The sequence below is a fragment of the Microtus ochrogaster genome, chromosome 7, assembly GCF_000317375.1.
Source record: "Microtus ochrogaster isolate Prairie Vole_2 chromosome 7, MicOch1.0, whole genome shotgun sequence".
Classification (NCBI taxonomy): domain Eukaryota; kingdom Metazoa; phylum Chordata; class Mammalia; order Rodentia; family Cricetidae; genus Microtus; species Microtus ochrogaster.
The window spans coordinates 51369140-51392592 of NC_022014.1; the positions used below are offsets into that span (position 1 = coordinate 51369140).

At 42.4% G+C, this 23453-nt stretch overlaps 1 protein-coding gene across 2 annotated transcripts in view; it reads left to right on the top strand.

Moving 5' to 3' along the window:
- Sgcd (sarcoglycan delta) overlaps window positions 1–23453 on the top strand; it is a 542538-nt gene that overhangs the window by 378809 nt on the left and 140276 nt on the right. For both annotated transcript variants that reach the window (XM_026780496.1, XM_005350200.2), the window contains exons 4-5: window positions 14658–14745; window positions 22148–22267. In XM_026780496.1, coding sequence (XP_026636297.1) covers window positions 14658–14745; window positions 22148–22267 — 208 coding nt within the window. The remainder of the gene's footprint in view (window positions 1–14657; window positions 14746–22147; window positions 22268–23453) is intronic.

Here is a 23453-nt window from a genome sequence, read left to right on the forward strand (position 1 = left end):
CCTCCCCCAACCTCACTTTCACACAGCAGAACCCTGGTCACTAGCTCTTTTTTTTTTTTTTTTTTTTCAGTTCAGGGATTTGGGTGCTTAGGGACACTGAGGAAGTTATTCTTTCCTGAGGCACTTCAATTGACTTCCCTATCTGACCCTATAACCAAAGAGGAAAAGATAGACACTTTTTATTCTCTTTCGGATGTTGCTATAGTTCAGGGACCTCTACTAGGAAATTAGTATTAATTTGTAATTTTATATCTGCTTCTTATTTGGCTACCAGAGATCTATGTATGTAATTTGAGATTGGCTTTTCTCTCTCTCTCTCTCTCTCTCTCTCTCTCTCTCTCTCTCTCTCTCTCTCTCACACACACACACACACACACACACACATACACACACACACACACACACACACACACACACTATTTCACCTCCTGGGAAATTTCTTTGAATTATTTACAATCTTCCAACTATGAGAAATTTGACTGACACACTATCCTCAAGGCCCACATTGTGGTATGTTTGTGATCCCCTAGATCCCTATGGAAGGTGCCAGAAAGAACAGAGAGAAAAAAATCTCTGCTACCAGAGAACACAGAATGTAGTAATGCAAGGTTTTGTGTTGAAACTTGACTTCGGAGGCGGTATGATTATGAGTGTGTCTTTAAAGAAGGTTTTACACTCAGCATAACTGTACATCGGGACTTGACATCTATGTCACAGGAGTGAAAGAAATTCCAGTCCACAGCAGTGCACCAGACTCCCAGTGTGTCTCATACTTAGCATTTCCCAAACAAGACCCAATCTCATACTATGTAATCACTCCAAATATTTTTTCTCTACCTATTGACCTACAGATAGTCAATAGCTACTTTCTTTCCCGTTGTCTACAAAGCATGGGATGTCATGGCTCCTCCCTGTTTTTTATGTTCAAGCCCAGTCACCAGTCTCGACTGATTCTAAAATTCTTTCCTCTAACTCTGCTCCAGATCAAGCCTCCATCATTTTTCAGTCCAGGTGCTAAATTGTCTTTGTCCCTGTGATCAACAACAGGTTTTCACCTACTAGTTGATTAGAATAATCACATTTGTGATCTCTGAATATAGGGTCCCCTAGAGGTTTATGTGTAATGCAAAGGCTCTCAAGTAGGCAGTTTAAATGTCCTGTAGGTGAGGTCAGCACTGGGGGAGGAGCCACTGCTTGTTGGTGGGCTTTCTAAGAAGGGGTGGGGTTTGGAATGGGGCAGGAGTTAGACCAAATGAATAGGTGTGTCCTTAGGTTACTCAGGGACTTGCCCTTACAGGGGACTTGTCGAACCAGAGTCTGTCTTTCCATGGCTTGAGATGCAATGTTCACTCTTGACCCCAGCCCCTACCACACTGCCATGTCATCAGTGATGCAAACCAACATGGCTGCCACATAGTGGACTTGAGCCATCTAATTGTGAGCTGAGCACACTATTCTTTCTCTATAACTAGCCAGGTGTGAGGTATGGTATTGGTAACACAAAACTAACTCAATACTCACGTGAAAGTCAGGTTCCAATCACTTTCTGGTCTCATACCCTCCAGGTTATCCTCATTTTTGGAGAAATTTTAAAACTTTTCAAACGTCCCCTGTAGAAGAAAAGTACTGTGTTAGGCCCCCCAGATTTTTAGACACACTGAAAAGCCACAGAAATAAAGGCAAGGGGGCATTAGTGCAAGAGCAGTGAGGGAGGCAGTAAAGGACCTGATACTGGTGTATATTTGAGAATTAGTATATGATCAAAATAGTGGGACATATTGGGAGGGCGATGCTGGCGATTTGGTGATAGTGCTGAGTGGAGTGCTTTCCATTAGTATATTCCTGTTTAACTCCATGTGAATGTGAAAATAAAGATGATATGAATAATAAAACTGAAACATTAACTGAAGAAAACATAAAGGGTAGGAAGGGATTTCTTAACTAATGCCCAAGACGCCATCCATAAAGAGTAACAAATGACGAATGCCCAAGACGCCATCCATAAAGAGTAACAAATGAGTTTCTTACATCAAAAATTAAGCATTCTTGTTCATCAGAGGCAGTGCGGACAATGTTAACACATTATCATGTCTCCCTCAATCATAAATTTCTCACCACAGTGACCTTTTCTCTCTGTCTCTTAAATATACAACACCCCTTCACCCTTCTGGTTGAATACATCTACACCTTCCTCTCTGGGTTATCTAACCAGTGCTCACTCATTCCTTAAGTCAAAGTCAGAAAGTTTCTTCCTGACCAAGGCCTTTCCTACAAATAATTCAGATTATTCATGTCTGCAGTTAATACGATCCTGTATGTAAGAGACCATAAAGTCTCCACCAGAGAACCCTAGCAATAGGTAAACACCTTTAGCAAAGTGGCAGAATCCAAAATCAGTGGACAGAGTTCAGATCTCTTGTTCTGTTTCAATAACGAACATGCTTTATAGAGAAACCAAGAAAACAATCCCATTCACAACAGCTCTGAAAATTCCTGAAATGAACCTTGCTGAGAAAGTGAAAGACATCTGTAAGGAAGTTCACAAAAAAGAAAGACATTAGAAGATGGAATGTTTCTTTCATATGCATTGCTCAGAAGGATTAACAAAGTGAAGATGGCTGTATTACCGAAAGTGTTCTGCCGATTCAATACAATCCTCCTCAAAATTCCAATAATATTCTTTATGTATAAATACAAAAAGAAATCCCTAAATTCATAGAGAAACACAAAAGATTGTTTGGAGAGCCAAATAATCCTCATTTCAGCAATACTACAAAGCCATAGTAACAAAAAATATGTTATTGGCACAACAAATAGATACAAAGATTGGTGGGATAAAAGAGAAAATGCAGAATTAAATCCACAGATATAAAGCCCCATGGATTTTCAGAAATATATCAAAATACACATTGGAGTAAAGACGGTGTCTTCAACAAATTGTGCTGAGAAACTTAGCAGCTCTATATAGATGCATGAAGGATCTCATCCCATATGAAAAGAACTTCAAAATTGATCCAAGGCCTTAATATAAGAACTAAAACTTTGATAGAAATAGAAATATATTTACGTAAGAACTGAAACTTTGAAACATAGCAGAAAACACAGGAAAAACACTCCAAAATACAGGCATAGGGAAAGACTTTCCTAAAAGGACTCTGATAACACAGGAAATAATGCCAAGGATTCAAATTATCTGTTCTGCGTAACACAGGAAACTCAAATGTAGAGGCAGTCTACAGAACTAGAGAAAACTATTTCCTAGCTATATATCTGGCAAAAGGATTGATATATGAAATATATAAAGAACTGAAAAAGAAAACACTATTGCTGATTTGAATGAGAATGACCCCCATAGACTTATATATTTGAATAATTGTTCCCAGTTGGACCGTTTGGGAAGACTGAAAGGTATGGTCTTTTTAGAAGAGCTATATCACTGGGATCAAGTCTTGGAGTTTCAAAAGATGTCCACTATTCCTGATGTGCCTGTCTACCGCCTGTTTGCGGATAAAGATGTGAGCTCTCCTTCGTTCTATCACCTCAGACTCTAAGCCTCTGAGCCCATAAGCCCAATTAAACATTTTTTTAAGTTGCTTTGGTTATAGAGTTTTATTACAGCAATAGAAAAGCAACTAAGACACCACCCAAATAGCAAACAGCCCAATCAATAAGTGAAAGGGCCATTGTCAAAAGATGAAGTAGAAGTGGCCAATAAACATGTAAAAGAAGAAAGGCTCAATGTCATTAATGATCAAGGAAACGTAGATTAAAACTACAATGATTCCTTATCACCCCATTTATCAAACAAACAAAAAATACTAGCAAGGACGTGGGGAAAATGAAACCCTTATATATTAGTAGCAGGTCCAGCTACTATGAAAATCAGTATGATGACTGACACCCCTTTCTTTGGGGGCCAAAGCGGTGGGAAAGATGAGAGAAGCTCAGGAGAACATATTAAAACATACTTTGTTTGAAAGTCCCATGTACTTTGTGTGCTAATTTTGAAAATTGAAAATAAGAAAAGAAAATAAGTATAGAGGTCCCCACCCCAAAGAAGCTGTTCCAATGGTGTACCTACCACTTCTTGGTGTATACTGAAGGACTCATACCACAGAGATCCTTGCCCACCCATTTATTGCTACACTTTCCACAATAGAAGGGTTATGGAATCAGCCTAAGTGGGTATCCATCAACAGATAAACAGATCAAGAAAATGTGGCATATTACACAATTTTGCCATGAAGAAAAATAAACTTGGTGGTGCACACCTTTAATCCTAGCACTTGGGAAGCAGAGACAGGTGAATCTTTGTGAGTTCAAGGCCAGCCTGGTCTACAGAGCAAGCTCCAAAACAGGCTCCAAAGCTACAGAGAAAGCCTGTCTTGAAAAAACAAACAAAATAACAAACAAAAGAAAAACAAACTTGTGTCACTTGCTGGAAAATAGATGCAAACTGAGATCACCGCATTATGTAAAATAATCCCCAAAAGTATTGTATTTCCTCTCATTTGTGAGAGCTTGATTTTTTTGCAGTTATGTAAAATAATTTATACATGTATAATGTCCAATCAGGCAGGAGTGTAGAAGGGAGACTAGCAAGTGGGAGCGGGGAGAAAACTAGAAGAACGTCAAGGGATAGGTGAGTATAGAATAAGATATACTTGAAATAAATGGTCTTTATGAAGCACATTACTCTGTATGATTATATACCATTAAAAACAATGACAGCGAAAAGGCCCCCAAAAGCCTGAGTAAGCCTTAGTCTCTGCAAGAGCCTTCAATGCACCTTCTCTGCACTCACCAGTCACTGCACACACTGCAGTTGCAAATGCACTTTTATTTATGGGACTCTAAGTTTATTAGCCACCCCTTGTAGACCAGTGAGCTCCAGAGGATTAAAAGACCACCTGCTTAGCATTTGGCAAGCATTTCCTGCTTCAGAGATACTGAGAAAATATTAGTTAAATAGATGCAGAACAACTAAAAGATATGGGGCATTTGACACCAGATGCTGCACGGGTGCTACTAATCCAAGGGAGGTTTCAGACATCCTTTAATCTTTATCTTATCAAAACTCGAGGGTAAAGATATTTGCGCTGTGGCTTCTTGCCACCCAGGGGCTAGGAAATTCAAATATCCTTTGTAGCCCCACAGTTCCTTGCACTGAATCAGGTGGTAAACAAATATTTGTTGGTTAATGTTCATCCTGCTGCCACCTCCCCATCGCTCCCGCCTCCTTCTTCAAGTGGTCACATTACTCACGCTTAATGGTTTGCTTTTATAAAATCTGAATAGCCAGCTGGGTGGTGGTGGTGCACGCCTTTAATCCCAGCACTTGGGAGGCAGAGGCAGACGGATGTCTGTGAGTTCGAGGCCTGCCTGGTCCACAAGATCTAGTTCCAAGACAGGCACCAAAGCTATGCAGAGAAACCCTGTCTCAAAAAGCAAACAAAATAAACAAAAATCTGGACAGCCACTTTCAGACTCCATTTGACTGTTGTGTTTATTGACAGTGATCATTCTCTGTTGACTCCTAATTTGATTTGCGCATTCAGATATTCAGCAAATGTTTATCGAAACCCTAACGGGTGCCAGGAATGTACTGGGTACCAGAAGAACTGACTGTCTTCTTGTAACATTGGCATGTGACCGTGGTGCCTGGAAGGAATCCTTGGGACAGAACAGTTCATCACCAGCAAGTGTTGAAAGAGACTAAGAGGCACCCAAATTTGGGCACGGAGCAGAGAAGCTGAACTAGAAAGCCGTGCTGGAACAACTGGACTGCTTCCCAGCTTATTTTGGGCAAATGATTCAGCTTCATTATTCGATACTGGAAGAATGTTGTAAAACAATAGAAATCCATCTAAGCCCAGTTATAAAAAATGCCTCAGGAGAAATTGAAAGTCATATATAGTATTGTTTGTAAATACCTTCTTTTCAGTTGTTACCCATGTAAAGCACCCACTGAAAAATAATGATGCTTTCCAAACACTTGGTGAAAAAAACTGAAGAAAAACTTACCAATGACCACTTTGATAAGATCTAAGGGCAAATTCAGTTTGCAACTGTATGCTTTTAATTTCTAGAGCACATCCAGAGTCTGTGTTGTTGCAGTGTTAAACGTGGCACTCTGTTCTGTATGATAATGCCGAGAAGCCAGGAATTTCTGATTACCCCTGATTTCAGTCAGCTGACCAGGGAAGAATAATTATGCCTAAAGTAGCTTAGATGAGGGGCCGACACTAGGTCCCCAGAGGTAATTCTTCTCATATATCTAATACTATGAAAAAGTTGGGGAAAGAGAAAATTTCCCATACTATCAAGCAAAGAGTAGAATCACTTGTCTCTGGTATCACGCCCTTCTCACCTGCGTAGGGACAGATGCCACTCTAGGGACTCGTTCTAAAATTCTAGAGCTTGGAATTTGGTAGCCTCATATGATAGTAAAAGACCCACTTTCTGTTAGCTTCGTTTTCCCCATCTACCCCACATCCAGACTATTTTACTAACACTTGATAGCAATAAAATCATATCATGATACAATTAACAAACCAACGCTGGTAGGTTACTATAAAGTCCCCTCCTTTACTCGGATTACTTTAATTTTTGCCTAACGCCCCTTTATCTGATCCAGGATGTTATCTAGAAAATCGTAATGCACTTGGCCCCCACATCCCCTTAGTCTCTTACTGACTGTCAACAGTTTCTCGGGTACTGTGTTTAGTTTTGCTTTGACCTTGAGTTACGAGAAGTACTGGTCAGACATGTTATGAAATGGACTTTAACTGAGATTTGCCTCATGAGCAGAGGGAGTCATGGACTCAGAAGAAAGGACCACCATTGACTTTCAGTGGCATTGTCTTTTCAGTGTCCTACTGACACATGCTATCAATGTGATTTATCGATGATGATGTTGTTGACCTTGGTCACCTGGCTGACACACGGTTTATCATCTCCTTAGCTCTGAGAAATTGCTTTGTCTCCCTCTTATATTATTCAAAGAAAAGCATTATGTTCAGTCCATTTGAAGGAATCGAGAGTTGTATCTGTGTGAATTATCTGGAATTCATCTCTACAGGATCCTTTCTACCTCTTCACAGTTGACTTAGCTATTCATTTGTGTATACTTGTATAGATACATGGATATTTATTGTATGTTTTGGATTATAATCCATCATGACTGTATCTTATTTCTTATGTTGTTTGAATTTGCTCACTTGGGAGTGCTTTTCAGTGTCTCCTGTGTCCCTTTGACATGCTCCCATCATGAAAGTATTTTGGATTCTGATAGTATTTTTTTTTTTTAAGACATTACTTCTGGCATTAACACTGCTCCAGGCCCAGGTTGAAGATTGTGTTCCTGTGTTAGAATCAGCAGTTTCTCTAGGGCAGTGGTTCTCAAGACCCCTTTGGGGATTGCATATCAGATATCATACATATGAGATATTTACATTAAGAACGGCAGTTATGAAGTAGCATTGAAAATCATTTTATGGCTGGGGTCACGACAACATGAACTCTATTAAAGGCCTGAAGTGTGAGGAAGGTTGAGAACCGCTGCTCTGCTTTCTTCTAACATAGCTTTCTGTTTCCTTGTTTACCGTGCTAAAATGGTTTCACACACATCCTCGTGCACACAGTTTGAAAGTATTTCTTCCTCTTTTGCTACATTATGTAGCCTGAACCTTACCTCAGAGATTCAGAAGCTGAGACCCAAAGCGAAGTGACTGACCCAAAGTTGTACAATTATTGCGGAAATGAAGCTGTAATTAAAGTCCATCCTGGTGATAACATTCGACCTTTGTTCCACAAAGCCCAGCATCCCCGTGGTACCTACTTAGCATTAGATGAAAACACATGGGATTCCTCTTGCCTTTGTGTAGGGAGGGAAAATCAAAAGGCCAGCCTGGCTCTCCTTGGGACCACTCTCTGCCACGTGTCAGCAGCTGGTTCTTTTCGTCTGAACTCCAGGCACACCGCTCAGAGCCCTCCCGAAGTGTGGCTGTTGTTTGTGCGCTATCTTGTGCTTTCCCGGTTATGATCTTCAGAACAGATTGCTAACTCCTCACTAGGCAGGGAGAATATACCGCAGCGCGGGATTATCCAGATCATATCTTATCTTACACACCAGGCTACTACATCCTGTCAAAACAGACTGTGGTGAGCTGGGGTTGATTCAGTGCAAATATTCAAATCTGTGTGTCTCCTACCAAGAGAGCGTAAGTCTCCATTGAAGTGATACCACATTGTTATTATAGTTACTTGGCATTCACGGTGTCTCCTCCTGGGCTGGGAACTTCTAAAAGATGAAGGTTATTCATGTTTCCCATTCTCCAGAGCCTGGTACGGGATCTGACATGAGCCAGGCATCTCATTAAAGTACTGAAGATCCCTAAAATAAGCCCCTGGGATTGAGACTAGCAACTGCCGGCTGTTTCCTTGCATGCAAATGCGCCCGACTTTCTTCCTGAGCTGGACATAGCATACGGTGACTCTACAGAATCTACATAAACTGGCAGCCACAAGAACTCATCCTTGCTTCCTTCCAAAAAGACGTTAGAACAAACGAAGTCATGTGGCCATCGAGAAGAGAATAAGCAACGATAGACAAAGAGAAACATATCAAGGAGGTAATGAAAGGGGAACTCAAAGGGCAAAGCTTGAACCTACTAGCCTTTCAGTAAGAGCGAAAGAGATGAAAGCAGTCTGGGGTGCAGAGCCCTGGCAAGCCTTGGAAGGCAACGTCTCTATAGGCTTGGAAGTCAGGCTAAAGTGTGAGCAGCTGGAGCATCTGTAGTACCTACTGTCTTTCAGGTAAAATGAGGGCCATCTGTTGGGTCACTTCCAGCAAATTATCAAAAGCTGCCCTCTCACTAAGCCTGGTCACCTCTTTGGTCTTTGTGATTCCTTTCCAGGCTCCAGCCACAGCTTCAGCCAAGGCTTTGTCTGTACAGCTTCTCACCTAGTAAGACCACACCTCCTAATGCTTCCCAAACAATTGCACCAACTGGGGACTAGGCATGCAGATATTTCAGCCTACGGGGGCATTCTCATTCACATTGCCACAGAAATATATATTCCTTGTCTTGACTGTAAAGAACACATACACTACCATAATACAGTTGAAGAAGAGTGATTGATTCCGAGCTAAGCAGAACCTAGACCGTTGCAGAAAGTAAGAGAGTAACATCTAAAGTGGTTAACGCTGGAGATAGCAGAAAAGGACTTGCTGGGCTACAGGGTGCAAAATCCCTGCAGAGACCTGTGAATGTATTCTAAGCCCTCACAGTGGTGAAAGACCTGAATTATGGCTCTTCGCTGTAAGTCTCACAGGTTTGACATTTACCTGTTCTGTTTCAATATAAGAATAAATAATATATTTTTAAACGGATACTATAATTTTAAATGTCAGCATGATAGAGCCATTCGGTGTTGAAATGACCTCTTATATACTGTAGTCACTGGAGAGTGGGGGGGGGGTGAATGATGTTCATGTCCATGACCCCAAGATGTCAAGAAAAGATTGCACTGTGTTCTGTAAGGTTGCTTGAGAGAACTGGAGAGATAGGGAGCTGTTCCCTACCAAAGCTTCTGTGTGCTACAAGGTCCAGCACAAAATACGGCCTTTGGCCTCTTTTCTATACTTCCCAGGCAGCCTCACCTATGTCTAGAAGGGCCGGTTGGTTGGTTACAGTCAGCCTCCCTGGTTTTTGCCATCAGATGGGTCTGCCGATTTCTTTCTGCCCACACACTCAGCTTCCTTTGGGTTCCTTGTCCTCGTAGGTCACCTTCAGGTCAGCTTGAGGGTCACTGTGGTGCATGGATCAGTGCAGGGAGCAGAGAAAAAGCAGAGGGTGGCACACACTGGCATCTCTCACTTCTGACTCCGCATGCGTTCTGATACAGCAGAGGTCTTGGGAGTGCTTACTTGGCTGGTGTTTTTCTGGCTTCCTCTCAGATGCAGTCAAAGAAAAAATTGAAATTCACAAGGACTCAGCTGCCATGCGAGGCTCTTCCCCTTTGCGTATTGGCTCATGTCCTTTCCCTGATAATCTTTCTATTACAAGTAAAGTTAAAAGTTATAACAAAAGTACTGGACAAGAATGACGCTCATTGTTTAAACTCTGATGTAGCAAAGATTCAGTATCACAGTATGCTAGCATATTAGAACAATTAATGCTGATGTATACTATTTTGCTTTGTTGATCATAAGAAACAGGCAAGCAAGATGAGTCATCCTGTAAAGGTGCCTGTCACCAAGCCTGACCGCCTCAATAGATCCTTGGAAGCTACGTGCTGGAAAAAGAGAACTGACTTCTGCAAGTTGTTCTCTGACTGCCGTCTGTGCACACACATACACATATGAATTAATAAATCATAGGGCTCTAACACTATAGAACTATAGGCAACTAAGGAATGCTGAGAACAGGACCAAAGCCTTCCTCAGGAAAGAATTTTGAAATAGGTTATTCAGTACCAAATAAACAGCCCTGAAATCATATATATACATATATATATATATATATATATATATATACACACACACATATATATACACACATATGTGTGTGTAACATTAATGTAGACTCTCAGCAGATTGTGTGTGTACATATATATATATATATATATATATATATATATATGACTATGTATGTGTATGTGTGTATCACAATTAAAGGAAAGGAGGTCAGAGGCACTGAATTTGCAGACATGGTGCATGGGGAGTCTGGAAAGAAGTAAAGGAAAAGGAGAATTTGTGAAGTCATATTTTCATTTCAAAAATAAAAATAAGTCTATTAAAAATTAAATAAGTAAAACCATGAAAAAAAGCAAATGGTTATATAATCTCTCTTACTATAAAATCTTGAACAAAGCTGTTATGAGGTACTGTTCATGGCAGAATTACATGAACAATCATGTAATGGAAGATGCTGGGATTTGAAAGACAATGGTCAGTTAATGGCATGTTTAGAGAAAGGGAGACTCTTTGAAATGTCGAAGCTGAAAATGCTAGAAGTGGAGGAGACTCCTAAATCATTGTGCAGGGAGCAGAGAAAAGCCAGAGATGCATTAGGGCTGTCTTCCTCACTTCCTCCCCTTCCTCCCCTTCCTCCCTCCCACCTCCTTCCCCTTCTTCATTCCTCTTCCTTCTCCCGTCTTCCCTTCCTTTTCCCCCCTTCACGACCCCTTTTTTTCTCTTCTGCTTCTTGCCCTGATAACAACTGAGGGCTGCATCCATGCCTGACGGCAGACCATGTCTATTTTAACAATTATATGTATAAGTTAATTTTTATTATAAGGATACTTAAATAAATTTTTCTATTGTCATGTAAAGAGACCAAGGCCTGGAATAATTATTTATCAGTGTCACAACTTGTATGCAAGTGGTAGAGCAGAGATGGGCAATTAGCTGCTTTTCAGGTCTCCTACTGAATATCCAGTACAAGTAATTGCTCAACCATGGTATTGATGAGCTTCACAGTGACACTGGTGTTGATGGCACAGAATGCCATGGCTGCAACATATGCTCTCAAGGTCACTTGGTAGTCAGGGTGCCTAGTTTCCTGGCTCCAGAACCCTCTTTTCTCTATAGAGCCACTTTGACAAATGCATGAAGAACTAGTTTAGAGCATGTACTTCTGGAATTGTAACCCCCTGTCTTGGTTCCATTTTTCCAAATTCAGACTTTATTTTCAATGTTTTTGAGATCTAAATAAAGCTAATAAGTGCTACTAGAAGCAATGGCAAAACTATTTTAGTCTAGTATTTGTTTCCTTGTGTGCTTCTGACTAAATTAAACTAAAGATAAAGACTTTTCTACATCAGGAGGAAATTTAAGTTTTAAGCCATTGTGGAGATTACACTGATTCCATGTTACTTGATGAATTAGGAGTTATCCTCTCTACCCCAGACACTAACTAGTCCATAGCTCACATCCAAGGTTAACTGTTTCCTTATGGCCTAAAGGTCATGGGGTTTAGCAATTAGTTTTATCAATTTGCCTTAGGTGAGAGACACTGTGAGTCCAGGTTGTGGGTTTCTGTTGGCAGCCAGGTCCTCCCCTCTCTTCCAAGGGAGAAACCTACTTCTGACCTCGGTTTTGGCTGTTGCTCCTATTGTGTTTTTTGTTTGTTTGTTTGTTTGTTTCTGTCATATGCAGATTCTAGGTTGTGCTTGGTGATCAATCAATCCCTATCCTCACGAAGCACACAAGGAAAAATACATTGGACGCCCAACCCACACTACCTACCTGACATTCATTTTTCTTTACAACAAGCTAAAACCATGCCTCTGCTCCTTCTGAGTGCCTTCCTAAGTGCCTGCTACTCCAGGAAGTCTGGCATGCCTCTCATTGCTCAGCCCAAAGTTACAAATTACTCCCACGCATCAGGAAGACTCCTCATTTTGTACACCTAAATCACTACCATAGTTCTCTATTTAGTAAATTTTTATCCATTAGAAAGCAAGACTTTGGCCAGGCAGTGGTGGCACACTCCTTTAATCCTAGCCTGTGGGAAGCAAAGCAGGCAAATCTCAGAGTTCAAGGCCAGCCTGGACTACAGAGTGAGTTCTAGGACATCCAGGACTACGCAAAGAAGCCCTGTCTCAAAAAACAAAACAACAACAATAAACCCAGGATTTTGAGGCACAGACTCAGTTTGTCTGTTTACAGAATGTGTTTTTATGACATTTGGGAGGATTCATTACAGTGCTGTAGTAATGAATTTTGTGGGAGGCACATACCATTCAGTGACAGATTTAGACAAAACTCACTGCTAAGTTCTTCTTAATTCTTCCAATAACAAACAACTGATGCTACCAGCAGGTGTTATTAAAAAGGAAAATTTTTGAACCAGAGAGACCTCCCACTCCCATCCCAAACTCCCTTTAAAAAAACAAAAACAGCCGGGCGGTGGTGGTGCACGCCTTTAATCCCAGCACTGGGGAGGCAGAGGCAGGCGGATCTCTGTGAGTTCAAGGCCAGCCTGGTCTACAAGAGCTAGTTCCAGGACAGGAACCAAAAGCTACGGAGAAACCCTGTCTCGAAAATACAAAAAAAAAAAAAAAAAAATTCTGAACGAGAAATTGACAAGTCATGGCTTTGAATTGCTTATGTTAAAACACATACACACACACACACACACACACACACACACACACACACACACTCGGAAGTTTTTTATTGTTGTTTTGTTTTTGTTGTCTTCTTGATTCATTTTTATTTGGGTTTCATACCTTTCAAATGACTGAGAAAGACAGAAGAACATCATACTTTATGACACATTAAGTTTGCATAAGATTTTAAATGTAAAATGAAAGCAATGTAACATCCAAAGATTATGTCCGACCATGGTGACATTTTCTTGGCATAGAGCCACGCCTCCTGGTGCACCTACTGAAGACAGACTGTGGAGCAAGATGGCAGAGGAGAGGAGTGTCAGCAGAGATTACACATCCCACGAGGTTTAGGAGCAGGCTTTTCATAACAGTATGCTATGTCCTGTTCTGAATTTTGTTCAAAAGGAGGAAAGAAGCACAGTGTGGAAGAGGAATATGGAGTCCGACATGATAAAGGAGGCCCAGAGTATTTAAAGGAAAAGAGCCCTAGGAAAGAGAACAGGAAAAATGGGGAGGCAGAGATTTACCTGAGGATGTCATCTCTCCCAAGCTCGTCTCCCCTGCATCATTAAAGAAAAAAAAAATTTAAACCACAGTCTCCCCTCCCACCTCCTTCTGTTCCCTTCCATCACCTCCCCCCACCTCCGCCAATCTACTCCTCACAAAGGATAAGGCCTCCCATGGGGAGTCAACAAAGCATGGCATATCAAATTGAGGAAGGGCCAAGCTCCTAGCCATTGCATCAAGGCTGAATAAGGCATTTTACCTCAGAGAATGGGTTCCAAAAAGCCAGCTCATGCATCAAGGACAAATTCTGGTCCCACTGTTAGGAACCCTCCAAACAGACAAAGCTACACAACAGTCACCCAGATGCAGTTGTTCCCATACAGGCTCCCCAGATGTGGGTCTAGAGTCCTAGAGCCAGTGAGCTCCCAAGAGCTTGGTTCAGCTGTCTCTCTAGGTCTCCACATCATGATCTCCCAGGTTCTTCATGTTTGCCATCAGCATTTACATAGAGGATTCTCTTGACAGGAACATGTTCCCCTCATCTTTCTGCTCTTCTCTTTGGGAACTGCATGGTTCCTCTGGAGAACTGGAATCCAGAAGGGACACGGCTGGAAGGTGATCAGTTGCTCCTGTGCTACAAGACTAACTCTTTACACACTAAGATACCAAAAACAAAAAAAAAAAACAAAACCAAAAAAACCCTGTAGATCTCAGCTCTCTCTTATTCAATTGTGTGTCTGCATGTATGTGTGTGTATATATGTGCATGTGGGCCCATGTGTGTGTGCATGTGTGTGTGTGTGTGTGTGTGTGTGCGTGTACATATGTGTTGGAGGTCTCTCTCTTTAGAGGAAATCTATGTTAAGTTCATGCCCATCACCATATATCATTAACTATCAGAACTCCTAAAATGAGGATATATCATTGAGAACTTGGCTAGAACCAGGTCAGCCCTGGAAGAACTGGGATCACAGTCCCTTGATTACAGTGACCTGCCACCTTCATGTGTCTTCCATTTTCTTATTACAGGGTAATGCCCTCTACTTCAAATCTGCCAGGAACGTGACAGTGAACATTCTCAATGACCAGACAAAAGTGCTGACTCGGCTGGTGACAGGTAAGAGAAGGGAAAACTGATCCATCTGAGTACCTAGGCAAAGCAGACTGCTCTGTAAGATCTACATGAACTTCAACAAGGGCCTGCTGAACCTGCTGTGTAAAGAAGAAATTCCAGCTTGTAAACTCTGATTCTACCAAAAGGTTCAGTCCCAACTATTCACATGTTTAACTTACCAAGTGCCACGGCTCTTACTTTTGCAGAAAAACTGTTTTAGTAGAATTTGACCCCTAAACACAAGCCAGCTGCTTCAACTGGTGCTCAACCAAGAAAACTCCTTTTAAACTTTTCTGTTTATTTTTGAGACTCTCATCCACGTATAGAGTGAGGTATAATCATACACGTCTCATTTCCTCCCTCCAACTCTCCCTAGCATACTCCCACCCAATATAATTTTAATAACCTACTAATTCCAGCTAGTTTTGCCCATACATATGCAGATAGGGGGCTATTCACTGGACAATGGAAAACTCACCAGTGGCCATGACTTCAAAACAAAGAATAAGAAAAGGAAGAGAGAGAGAGAGAGAGAGAGAGAGAGAGAGAGAGAAGGAAGAAAAGAAAGAAAGAAAGAAAGAAAGAAAGAAAGAAAGAAAGAAAGAAAGAATTCTCTTCCCCAGCAACTATCTACTGTTTGTAGTTCCCCAGTAAGTAGTAGGGCCTAGAGATTGTGTGCCCCATCTGTGCTTGTATTTGTTCTGGCTTGATCTTCTATAGTCTTGTGCAGGAAACCTATCTCAGTTCATGAGTGTGACAGCCTTGTTGCCTGCAGAAGACATTTCTCAGCACTCCTCCCCTATCCTCCAGCTCTTACTTCACTTTGACCGCATCTTCTGCGATGATCCCTGAGTCTTGGTGGAGGAGGGGTTGATAGAGATGTCTCATTTAGGGCTGAGCACCCAGTGTCTTTCTTTAACATGTTCTGGCCAGTTGTGAACCTCTCCACTGATGGCTTCCCACAACTAAAAGAAGCCTCTCTGACTAAGCGTGAGAGTGGTCTGTGGGTATAAGATAAATAACATCTAGAAGGCAGTTTGGTGGTATGTCCCCACATGCTGCAATACTGGCCCACCAAGATGTGTCTGCTTGTGCAGTGGTAACACAAGCAGGTAACCAACTGCTTTCTGATTGGATGGGGCCTGTTTCTCAGGAAGGAATTTAACTCCCGGTACTGTAATCAGAAACAAAACCCCATGGTTTTGGAAATCATGGGCGCTAGGATGGAACTGGCTGTTTTTAATTTGGGCAAAGAGTCGTACTATCCAAAGTTCCCTTTTTAATAGGGGAGGAAGGCTAGCTATACTAAAGCAAGAGCAGAGGGTGTGTGTGTGTGTGTGTGTGTGTGTGTGTGTGTGTGTGTGTGTGTGTGTGTCTGATATGAGTATAATTGGATGGCCAATTAGTTAGGGAATTTTGCTAATTCTGACCCTCCATCCCCCATCATGCCAGCACTGGGGTTATAGACACAGCTGGCATGCCCAGCTTTTACATGGGAACTGGGTATCCAAAGTCAGGTCCTCAATGCTTGCATACCAGGCACTTTACCATCTGAGCCATCTTCCCAAGTCCTGGAAAAAGGATCTTTAGTGGTAGTGGGAAACCTTTTTCTCTTTGCTTGATGTCTTTGAGCCAAACTCAACTGCAAGCTCCAGATGTGTCCACAGGCTGTATATGTGTGGCTCTTTTTCGTACAGAAATTCTGTTCCTAACAGCCGTGTCGTGGGAAATGCCCGCTAGGTTTGCAGCTTTGAATTCCAGCAACTTAAACAAGGATTGGTTGTTCATGATAATGACTCCCCTGATAAGCCTGGGCCTCATGGACACAGCCATGTGTTGAGTGGCCGTGATCAATGCACCCTCTGTAGGTTTTCAAGACATGATGAACAGAGAGGCATTGTCTACGACGCAGTGGAAGGGGAAAGTGTGGGTCAGAGCGACATTCTTAGACCTCCAGAAGAAAAGATCATTTGACTTTGGGGCTCAGAGAAAAGCATCCAGATGGATTTTTGAGAGGACAGTATCCCAAATGCCCCAAAACACATTACCATGAGTAGAATTTCCAGAGGTTCACTAGTAACCAAGTCACACGGAAGCAGGTGCCTTTGCACAGAGCGGTACTTTCCCTCCCCCAAGCAATCCTGCTCCCCCAGCAAAGCTGCAGATGGATATCAGGAGTTGCATAGCCCTGAGGTGGAATGGGCCATACATAGCTAAGAAGCTTCTGGCTCTGTGGAAATACTGCCCAGTAGAGTCTGTGATGCTCAAACACTGTTACAGCCAGCATCTGGACTGTAGGCTTTGCTTATATAACATCTGGCCTCCAGTCACTGGTGCTAAATAATTAAATAAACAGCTGCAGTAAGCAGTGATTTAAGCAGCATGTGTGAAAAGTGCCTCCAGGAGGGAGATAAATCCAACCTCCAGCGCCCCACATCCCAGGGCTCAAAAAGAACGGATCTAGCCTGTTGACCAATCATCATTTATCTTCAGTAGGAGATTGGGTTTACTTGAAAAGTTGTGCTTTGATAAAGCTGAAAATGATTGCTATCCCTCTAAAGAGAGCCCGCCTCTGTCTCTTTCCATCTCCTTCCCCTCCTCTCTCTTCTCCCTTTTCTCTTTTTCTCTCTTCATCTTCCTTTTCTTTCCAAACTCTCCCTCTCCATATTCACTTCTTTCCTTCTTTCTTCCCAACCCTTCTCTCTCCTCTTTGCTTCCTTCATCCATTCTCTGCGTTCTTTCTTCCTATCCCCCCTTCCTTATTCTTCTTATCCCCTTCCTCTCCATTACCCTACCCCTCTCTCCCTCCCACCCCTTTTAGACCCTCTGGCCGCTCCTCTTTCCTCCTCTCTCCTCCTCTCTTTCTTCTCTTGCTTTCCAGTAATCTTTTAGTACCCATTCCTGATTAGTCCCTCTTAGGAGCGGGAAGACAGCAATCCTTTCTTTTAAAATGAGAAACAAGAAAAACTAATTCTGGAAAAACAAAAAGAGGTAAAAAGAATGCTTTCTAATTCCTGGTATATGGGAGGCACTCTTCCTCATGTCTCCCAAGAGTTGCAATCCTGAGCGTTCTAAACTCTTGACTTTACCTGGGAAAAATCTCAGAAGTCCACCAGAATGCCCCATGTTCTAAGTTCAGCTCATCTTTTTTGCATGAAGCATTATTTCCAGGGCTGGAACTCAAGCCAAGCCACTGGTGCATTTTGACTCACGATGTTACTGCTTGAGTATCTTAGCACAATCCATCTATGCAATACTGGAACCTGTAAGGAGAACAGCTTTAGGAGGGAAAAGGGTCCTCGTCCCAAAGAAAAAGCACTAGGCTTTTGCAGTCTTCAGATTCCTGGTGGCCGCAGTACCTGCACCTGTGAGGCTTCGCCTTCTCCTGTTAGTGGGTTTTCTTTCACTCTAGCCCCACATCGGAATGCCAAAATGTTGTTGGTTGTTTTTCACTCTTTTACTTTAGCTCTTTTGGGAGTCCCAGCTCCCAAATAAACACGCTCAGAGACTTTGTGATACTTATGAATACCCGGCCTTTGCTCAGCTTGTTTCTAGCTAGCTTTTCTTAACTTAAATTAGCCTGACTACCCTTTGGCCTCTGGGCTTTTTCCTTTTCTTCTGAATATTTTGCTTTCATTCTTACTCCGTGGCTGGCTGGGTGAATGGTCCCTGATGTCCTCCTCTCCTTGTTCTATCTAGTTCCCTCTTTTTCTAGATTTCTCCTCCTATTTATTCTCTCTCTGCCTGCCAGCCCTGCCTATCCTTGCTCCTGCCTTGCTATTGGCCATTCAGCTCTTTTTTTTAGGACCATCAGGTGCTTTAGACAGGCAAAGAATCACAGCTTCACAGAGTCAATCAAATGCAGCCTAAACAAAGCATCATGACTTTTCATCATTAAACAAATGTCCCAGAGCATAAACAAAGGTAACACACATTAAAATAATATTCTATACCAATCTCCTCCCAGTTGGGGAGAAGAAACTGAGGAGTCGCACATGGACTTCCACCCATGGAAAGGTATTAACTGAAGGAGGCTTCAAGTTGGAAGTCATGCTGATTTTCTATCCCCCAAACAGCTTAACTTCATGGAGGGCTTCTCAAACAGTGTCCAATGCTACCAGACCTTCGCTCTAGAGTCATCTTTTAAGATTCCAGCCATAACCATGGAATTTTGGTAATCCCAGGGAAACCCAACAAAGGTCAAAGCAGTCTGCACAGCTAGCCAGCAGTCACTGTGAGGACCTTCAGCTAAAGCTGTGTTTTGCCGTCCTTTGTGTTGGCAAATAATTCTGGCCCTTAAGAAATTCTATTTCATATGTTGTGGTTTCCTGAAGAGTAAGTGCTTTGTGTGCTGTGATTGTTTATGGTCTCTTCACTCTGCCCACCCCTGCCCCCGTAAGTCTGACACATTGTTCCAGAGTCCACAGTGAGCTCCAGCTATACACAGGACCCCTGGAGCCATGCCTGACAATCTTGTCAGGTTCATGGAAGCCAAGGCCAAGCATTTGACTCCCACTGTCTTTATCTCCATATGACTAGGTCTGGAGTGGGCAGACTGCCCTTACCCGTCTATGGTCACCCTGAGGTTGTCCATTCACTTTTCACTGGCATTTTGTCTCTTCCATTTTCTGCCTCCTTCCCATGAAACAATGCTATCTTTCTGGAATTAACAAACAGTATAGATTTCATGTCAAGTTTTAATGGCGTCAATAAGATAGATCCATCGTAACTCACAGAGGAGTCCCTACTCCAAATCCTTGACACATTGTCATTCTTCAAGATTTCCTTGGGTTCTTTGCCATTGGTTTCTACATTTCCTCTTCCTCTGAAATCTTGTCTCCTTGCTGTCTTGGGCATGCTGACTCAAGCCCTCTTCACCTTTTTAAACAAAAAGATCTACTTTCTGCTCCGTGTGGCGTTCTGAGAACTGGATCCCATTCTCGGATTCTCCTTTGCTCTGACAGTGACCTTGAGGGAGCAGTAGGCTCACAGTGCTTTTTTTTTTCCTGTGCAACCAGACAAGAGCATCTCCAGGACTCATGATGCTTGTAGATTCTGTATGATCTCTGCCGCTTCAGTCTCTGGCTCATTAAGGAACCTTTTCTGTGAACCTTTTTCAAGTTAGAGAGTCAACCTGGAAAGCCAATTGATGTGAGTATGTGAGCGGGCTAAGAGGCACTCATCGTTAGTGATGTTCAATACGCCGTAGACATCACAGTAGAAGAATGCTGCTGATGGCGATGACGAAGGTGACAACAATATCCAGTGGAGCGATCACCACAACGCATGGCATTTTTGTGCCTTCAAAGTTCATTTTATGAATTCAATGTCATCTGACCTTTGCAGCCTTTCCATGAGACCCACAGAGGAGATAATGAGAGTTCAGTACAGCATGCACAGAAACAGAAAGATAAAATGACTTGTCTGCAGCCACATTGCCTAGCGGAGAGGAGTAGGAGGGTCGCTTTGTCTTTAAGTCCCATGCTTTGGCATAGACCATCATCCCACATATACAGGAGCTGTTCTGGTTCTAATAGCCAAACCGCAGTATAACCTTAAGTAATTTCACAAAGCATTCCTAGGTAGGTCCTTTTGAGACCAAGATACATGGAGCCATCAACACAGACACATATACATAGGAGAAGTGTACACACATACATACAAACCAAACGCATATACACAAATGCATAATCTAGCGCTCTCTCTCTCTCTCTCTCTCTCTCTCTCTCTCTCTCTCTCTCTCAACATTTCTGAACATAGAGGAAAAGGATCAGCCTTTTCCAGACATCATCAACACCCCACATATCCTCCTCCCAGGTGAAATCAGAGACTGTTGTTTAGCCAATACCATTTTAGCATTGCACAGCTCTGTCCTATTTCTAGATGAGAGTTATTGGGATAGCCAACCACAAAATTACTCTCACACCCTGAAAATGCTTCCTCTAAATCTTGCTTGCTTGAGCCTCACCCCCTTGACAATAGACCAACGTGAACCTAAATCCCACTGTAAATCCTTGCAGAGTTTTGTCCCTATGCCTGTGTTTGTGTGAACAGTGCTTTCTTCTTCCCTGTAATGGCTAAAGATTCTTGGGTCCCTGCAGGTCTAGTCTGCTGACCCTCTTGTAGCTATTTATTTTAAATAATAGTCTCTTGAAAATTTCCTAGAAGAAAGCAAACAAGATCAACATCGGAATCCCCATGACTTATTTAGGAAGATATAATGTGTGTTGACTTTACCTGCAAATTTGACTACAAGGTAGACCAGAAGATAGACTATTTGATCAGAGCTGAATTTTTTCATACAGACCAGCTTTTGGGAGTCCCTGAGATGTATATGCTGGGGAAGTTCCAGCTTAGACAGGCTCAGGTAACTCCTGTTAGAACCTCAAATATGCTAACCAGCTCACTTTCTTACTAAAGATCTAGAGGTTTCTGATGCATTAATAGATTGAATCTGGGGACTGGAAAGATGGCTCAGTGGGTAAGAACGAGAGGACCTGAGGACCTAAGTTCAGTTCCACATGGAATCGTGAGCAACTACATGGTGGCTCAACAACCACCTATAATAGGATCTGATGCCCTCTTCTGTCTGATGCCTTCTTCTGTCTGATGCCCTTTTCTGTCTGATGCTCTCTTCTGGCATACAGGCATGCAGGCATACATGCAGAGCCCTCATACATAAAATATAAATAACTAAATAAAAAATTTTAAAAAACTAAATTGGATCTGTGTAAGTCTGGCTCCATCAGGATACAGGTGTGATGGGACCAGAGCCCACCCTCATGTACTGCTGTAGTCTATGTCCAAGAGCAGCATCTGATGGCACACAATGAACTCAAAGCATATTTTTATTAAGTTAATTTATACTATATAAGATATTTAACGTGTTGAAGAATTAATTTTAATATAGTCATTTCTTCTTGGAAAGTATTTGTGTACTAAGGAAATAGATCTGTCTCCGTGTCAGTTAGTGGGTCAAGGGTATAAACACATACACACACACACATTTCAGCTCAGGTTATGAGAACACTTTCTGCTACTGACAACTAGCTGAAGACGGTTAGCTCCGCAAGAGATGATGATACTCTGGGCCCGACACTTTTGATCAAAAGCCTCAAGTGTTTGACACTGATTTGAGGCTAGTAGAGGGAAATCTCATTGAAGCATTAGGACGAGCAGAATAGGATGACCTCTAATCCCACATGCCAGGACCATGTGATTAAAAGCAATTGACAAGATGAGATGCAGCCAAGACCCTGATTTCCACAGCCGGCTACAGAAAACCAATCCACTTAACATTAAAATCAAACACAGTCCCCGGGAGCGCCTCTGCCCTATGAAAAGCTTTTGTAGTCAAATTCGATGAGGCTAATGTATTCCTCCTCTCTTTCTCTCGCCCTCTTAGGTCCGAAGGCTGTGGAAGCCTATGGCAAAAAGTTTGAAGTAAAAACGGTTTCTGGAAAATTGCTCTTTTCTGCGGATGACAATGAAGTGGTCGTGGGAGCCGAGAGATTGCGAGTCTTAGGTGAGAAAGTTTCAACACGTAATTGGCTGGATGCTACCATGTCTATTTTGAAGGGAGAATGGCATGGTGCCATCCGCTGAGGGCTTGTGCCTTCCCCCGATGCACATATTAAAATTCTAACCCTCTTGTATGACAGTACTTGGAGATTGCACCTTTATCAGGAAATCCATCCCTGAAGTTGATTGGAGCTTTTATCTGTAACATGAGGTCCCTTTTAAAGAATGAAGAAACTGATTATTTGGAAGTCTGCATTCTCCTCCCCTCTCCTCCATTCCTCTTTCTCCTTCTTCCCTTCTTCACTTTTCATGTGTGACCCTTGTTCTTTTCCTTCCCTCACCTATAAAAATACAAAAATGTGGCCATCTGTACCTAGCCTGCCTCAGAAACCAACCTGACTGATACTGAATCTTAAATTTCTAACTTCCAAAACTGTGAAGAAGAGGAGGAGGCAGAGGAGGAAGATGTTGTTTTAAGCCACACACTCCCTAGTATATTGTTATAAGAACACAAACACAAATGGGATGGAGAAGTGTAAACTTTCCTAGGTTCTTTTAAAGTGAGGTAGTTTAACCTGCATGGACCCTTATTCCCCAGGGGGCTTTTCTCACACCCTGAATTCATTTTGGTTCCTGTTTCAACCATTACCTTTGGGTTTCAATGTGTGCTCATATAAGGAAGTATTATTTATGTAGGACATACTTTTTTCTTTTTATTCATTTTACACACCAACCTCAGTTCCCTCTCTGTCCCCTCCTCTCCCTTCCCTCAACTGTCCTCCACCCACCCCCATCCACTCTTCAGAGAGGATAAGGGAATCAACAAAGCCTGGCACATTCAGTTGAGGCAAGACCAAGCATCTCCTCTCCTCACCTCCTGTGTCAAGACTGAGCAAGGCATCCCACCATAGAGAATGGGCTTCCAAAAGCCAGCTCATGTGCTAGGTATAGATCCTGCCCCAACTGCCAGGGGTCTCACAAACAGCCGAGGCTACAAAACTGTCACCCACATGCAGAGAGCCTGGTTAGGTTCCATGTAGGATTCCCAGATGTTGGTTTAAAGTCCATGAGCTCCTGCAAGTGTGGGTCAATTGTCTGTAGTAATAGGAGCGGCGGGCTGCGTCCCGGCACCCGGCCGCCCACATGGCTAGCTCTACCCGAAATAATTACACGGACACTGTGTTCATTTA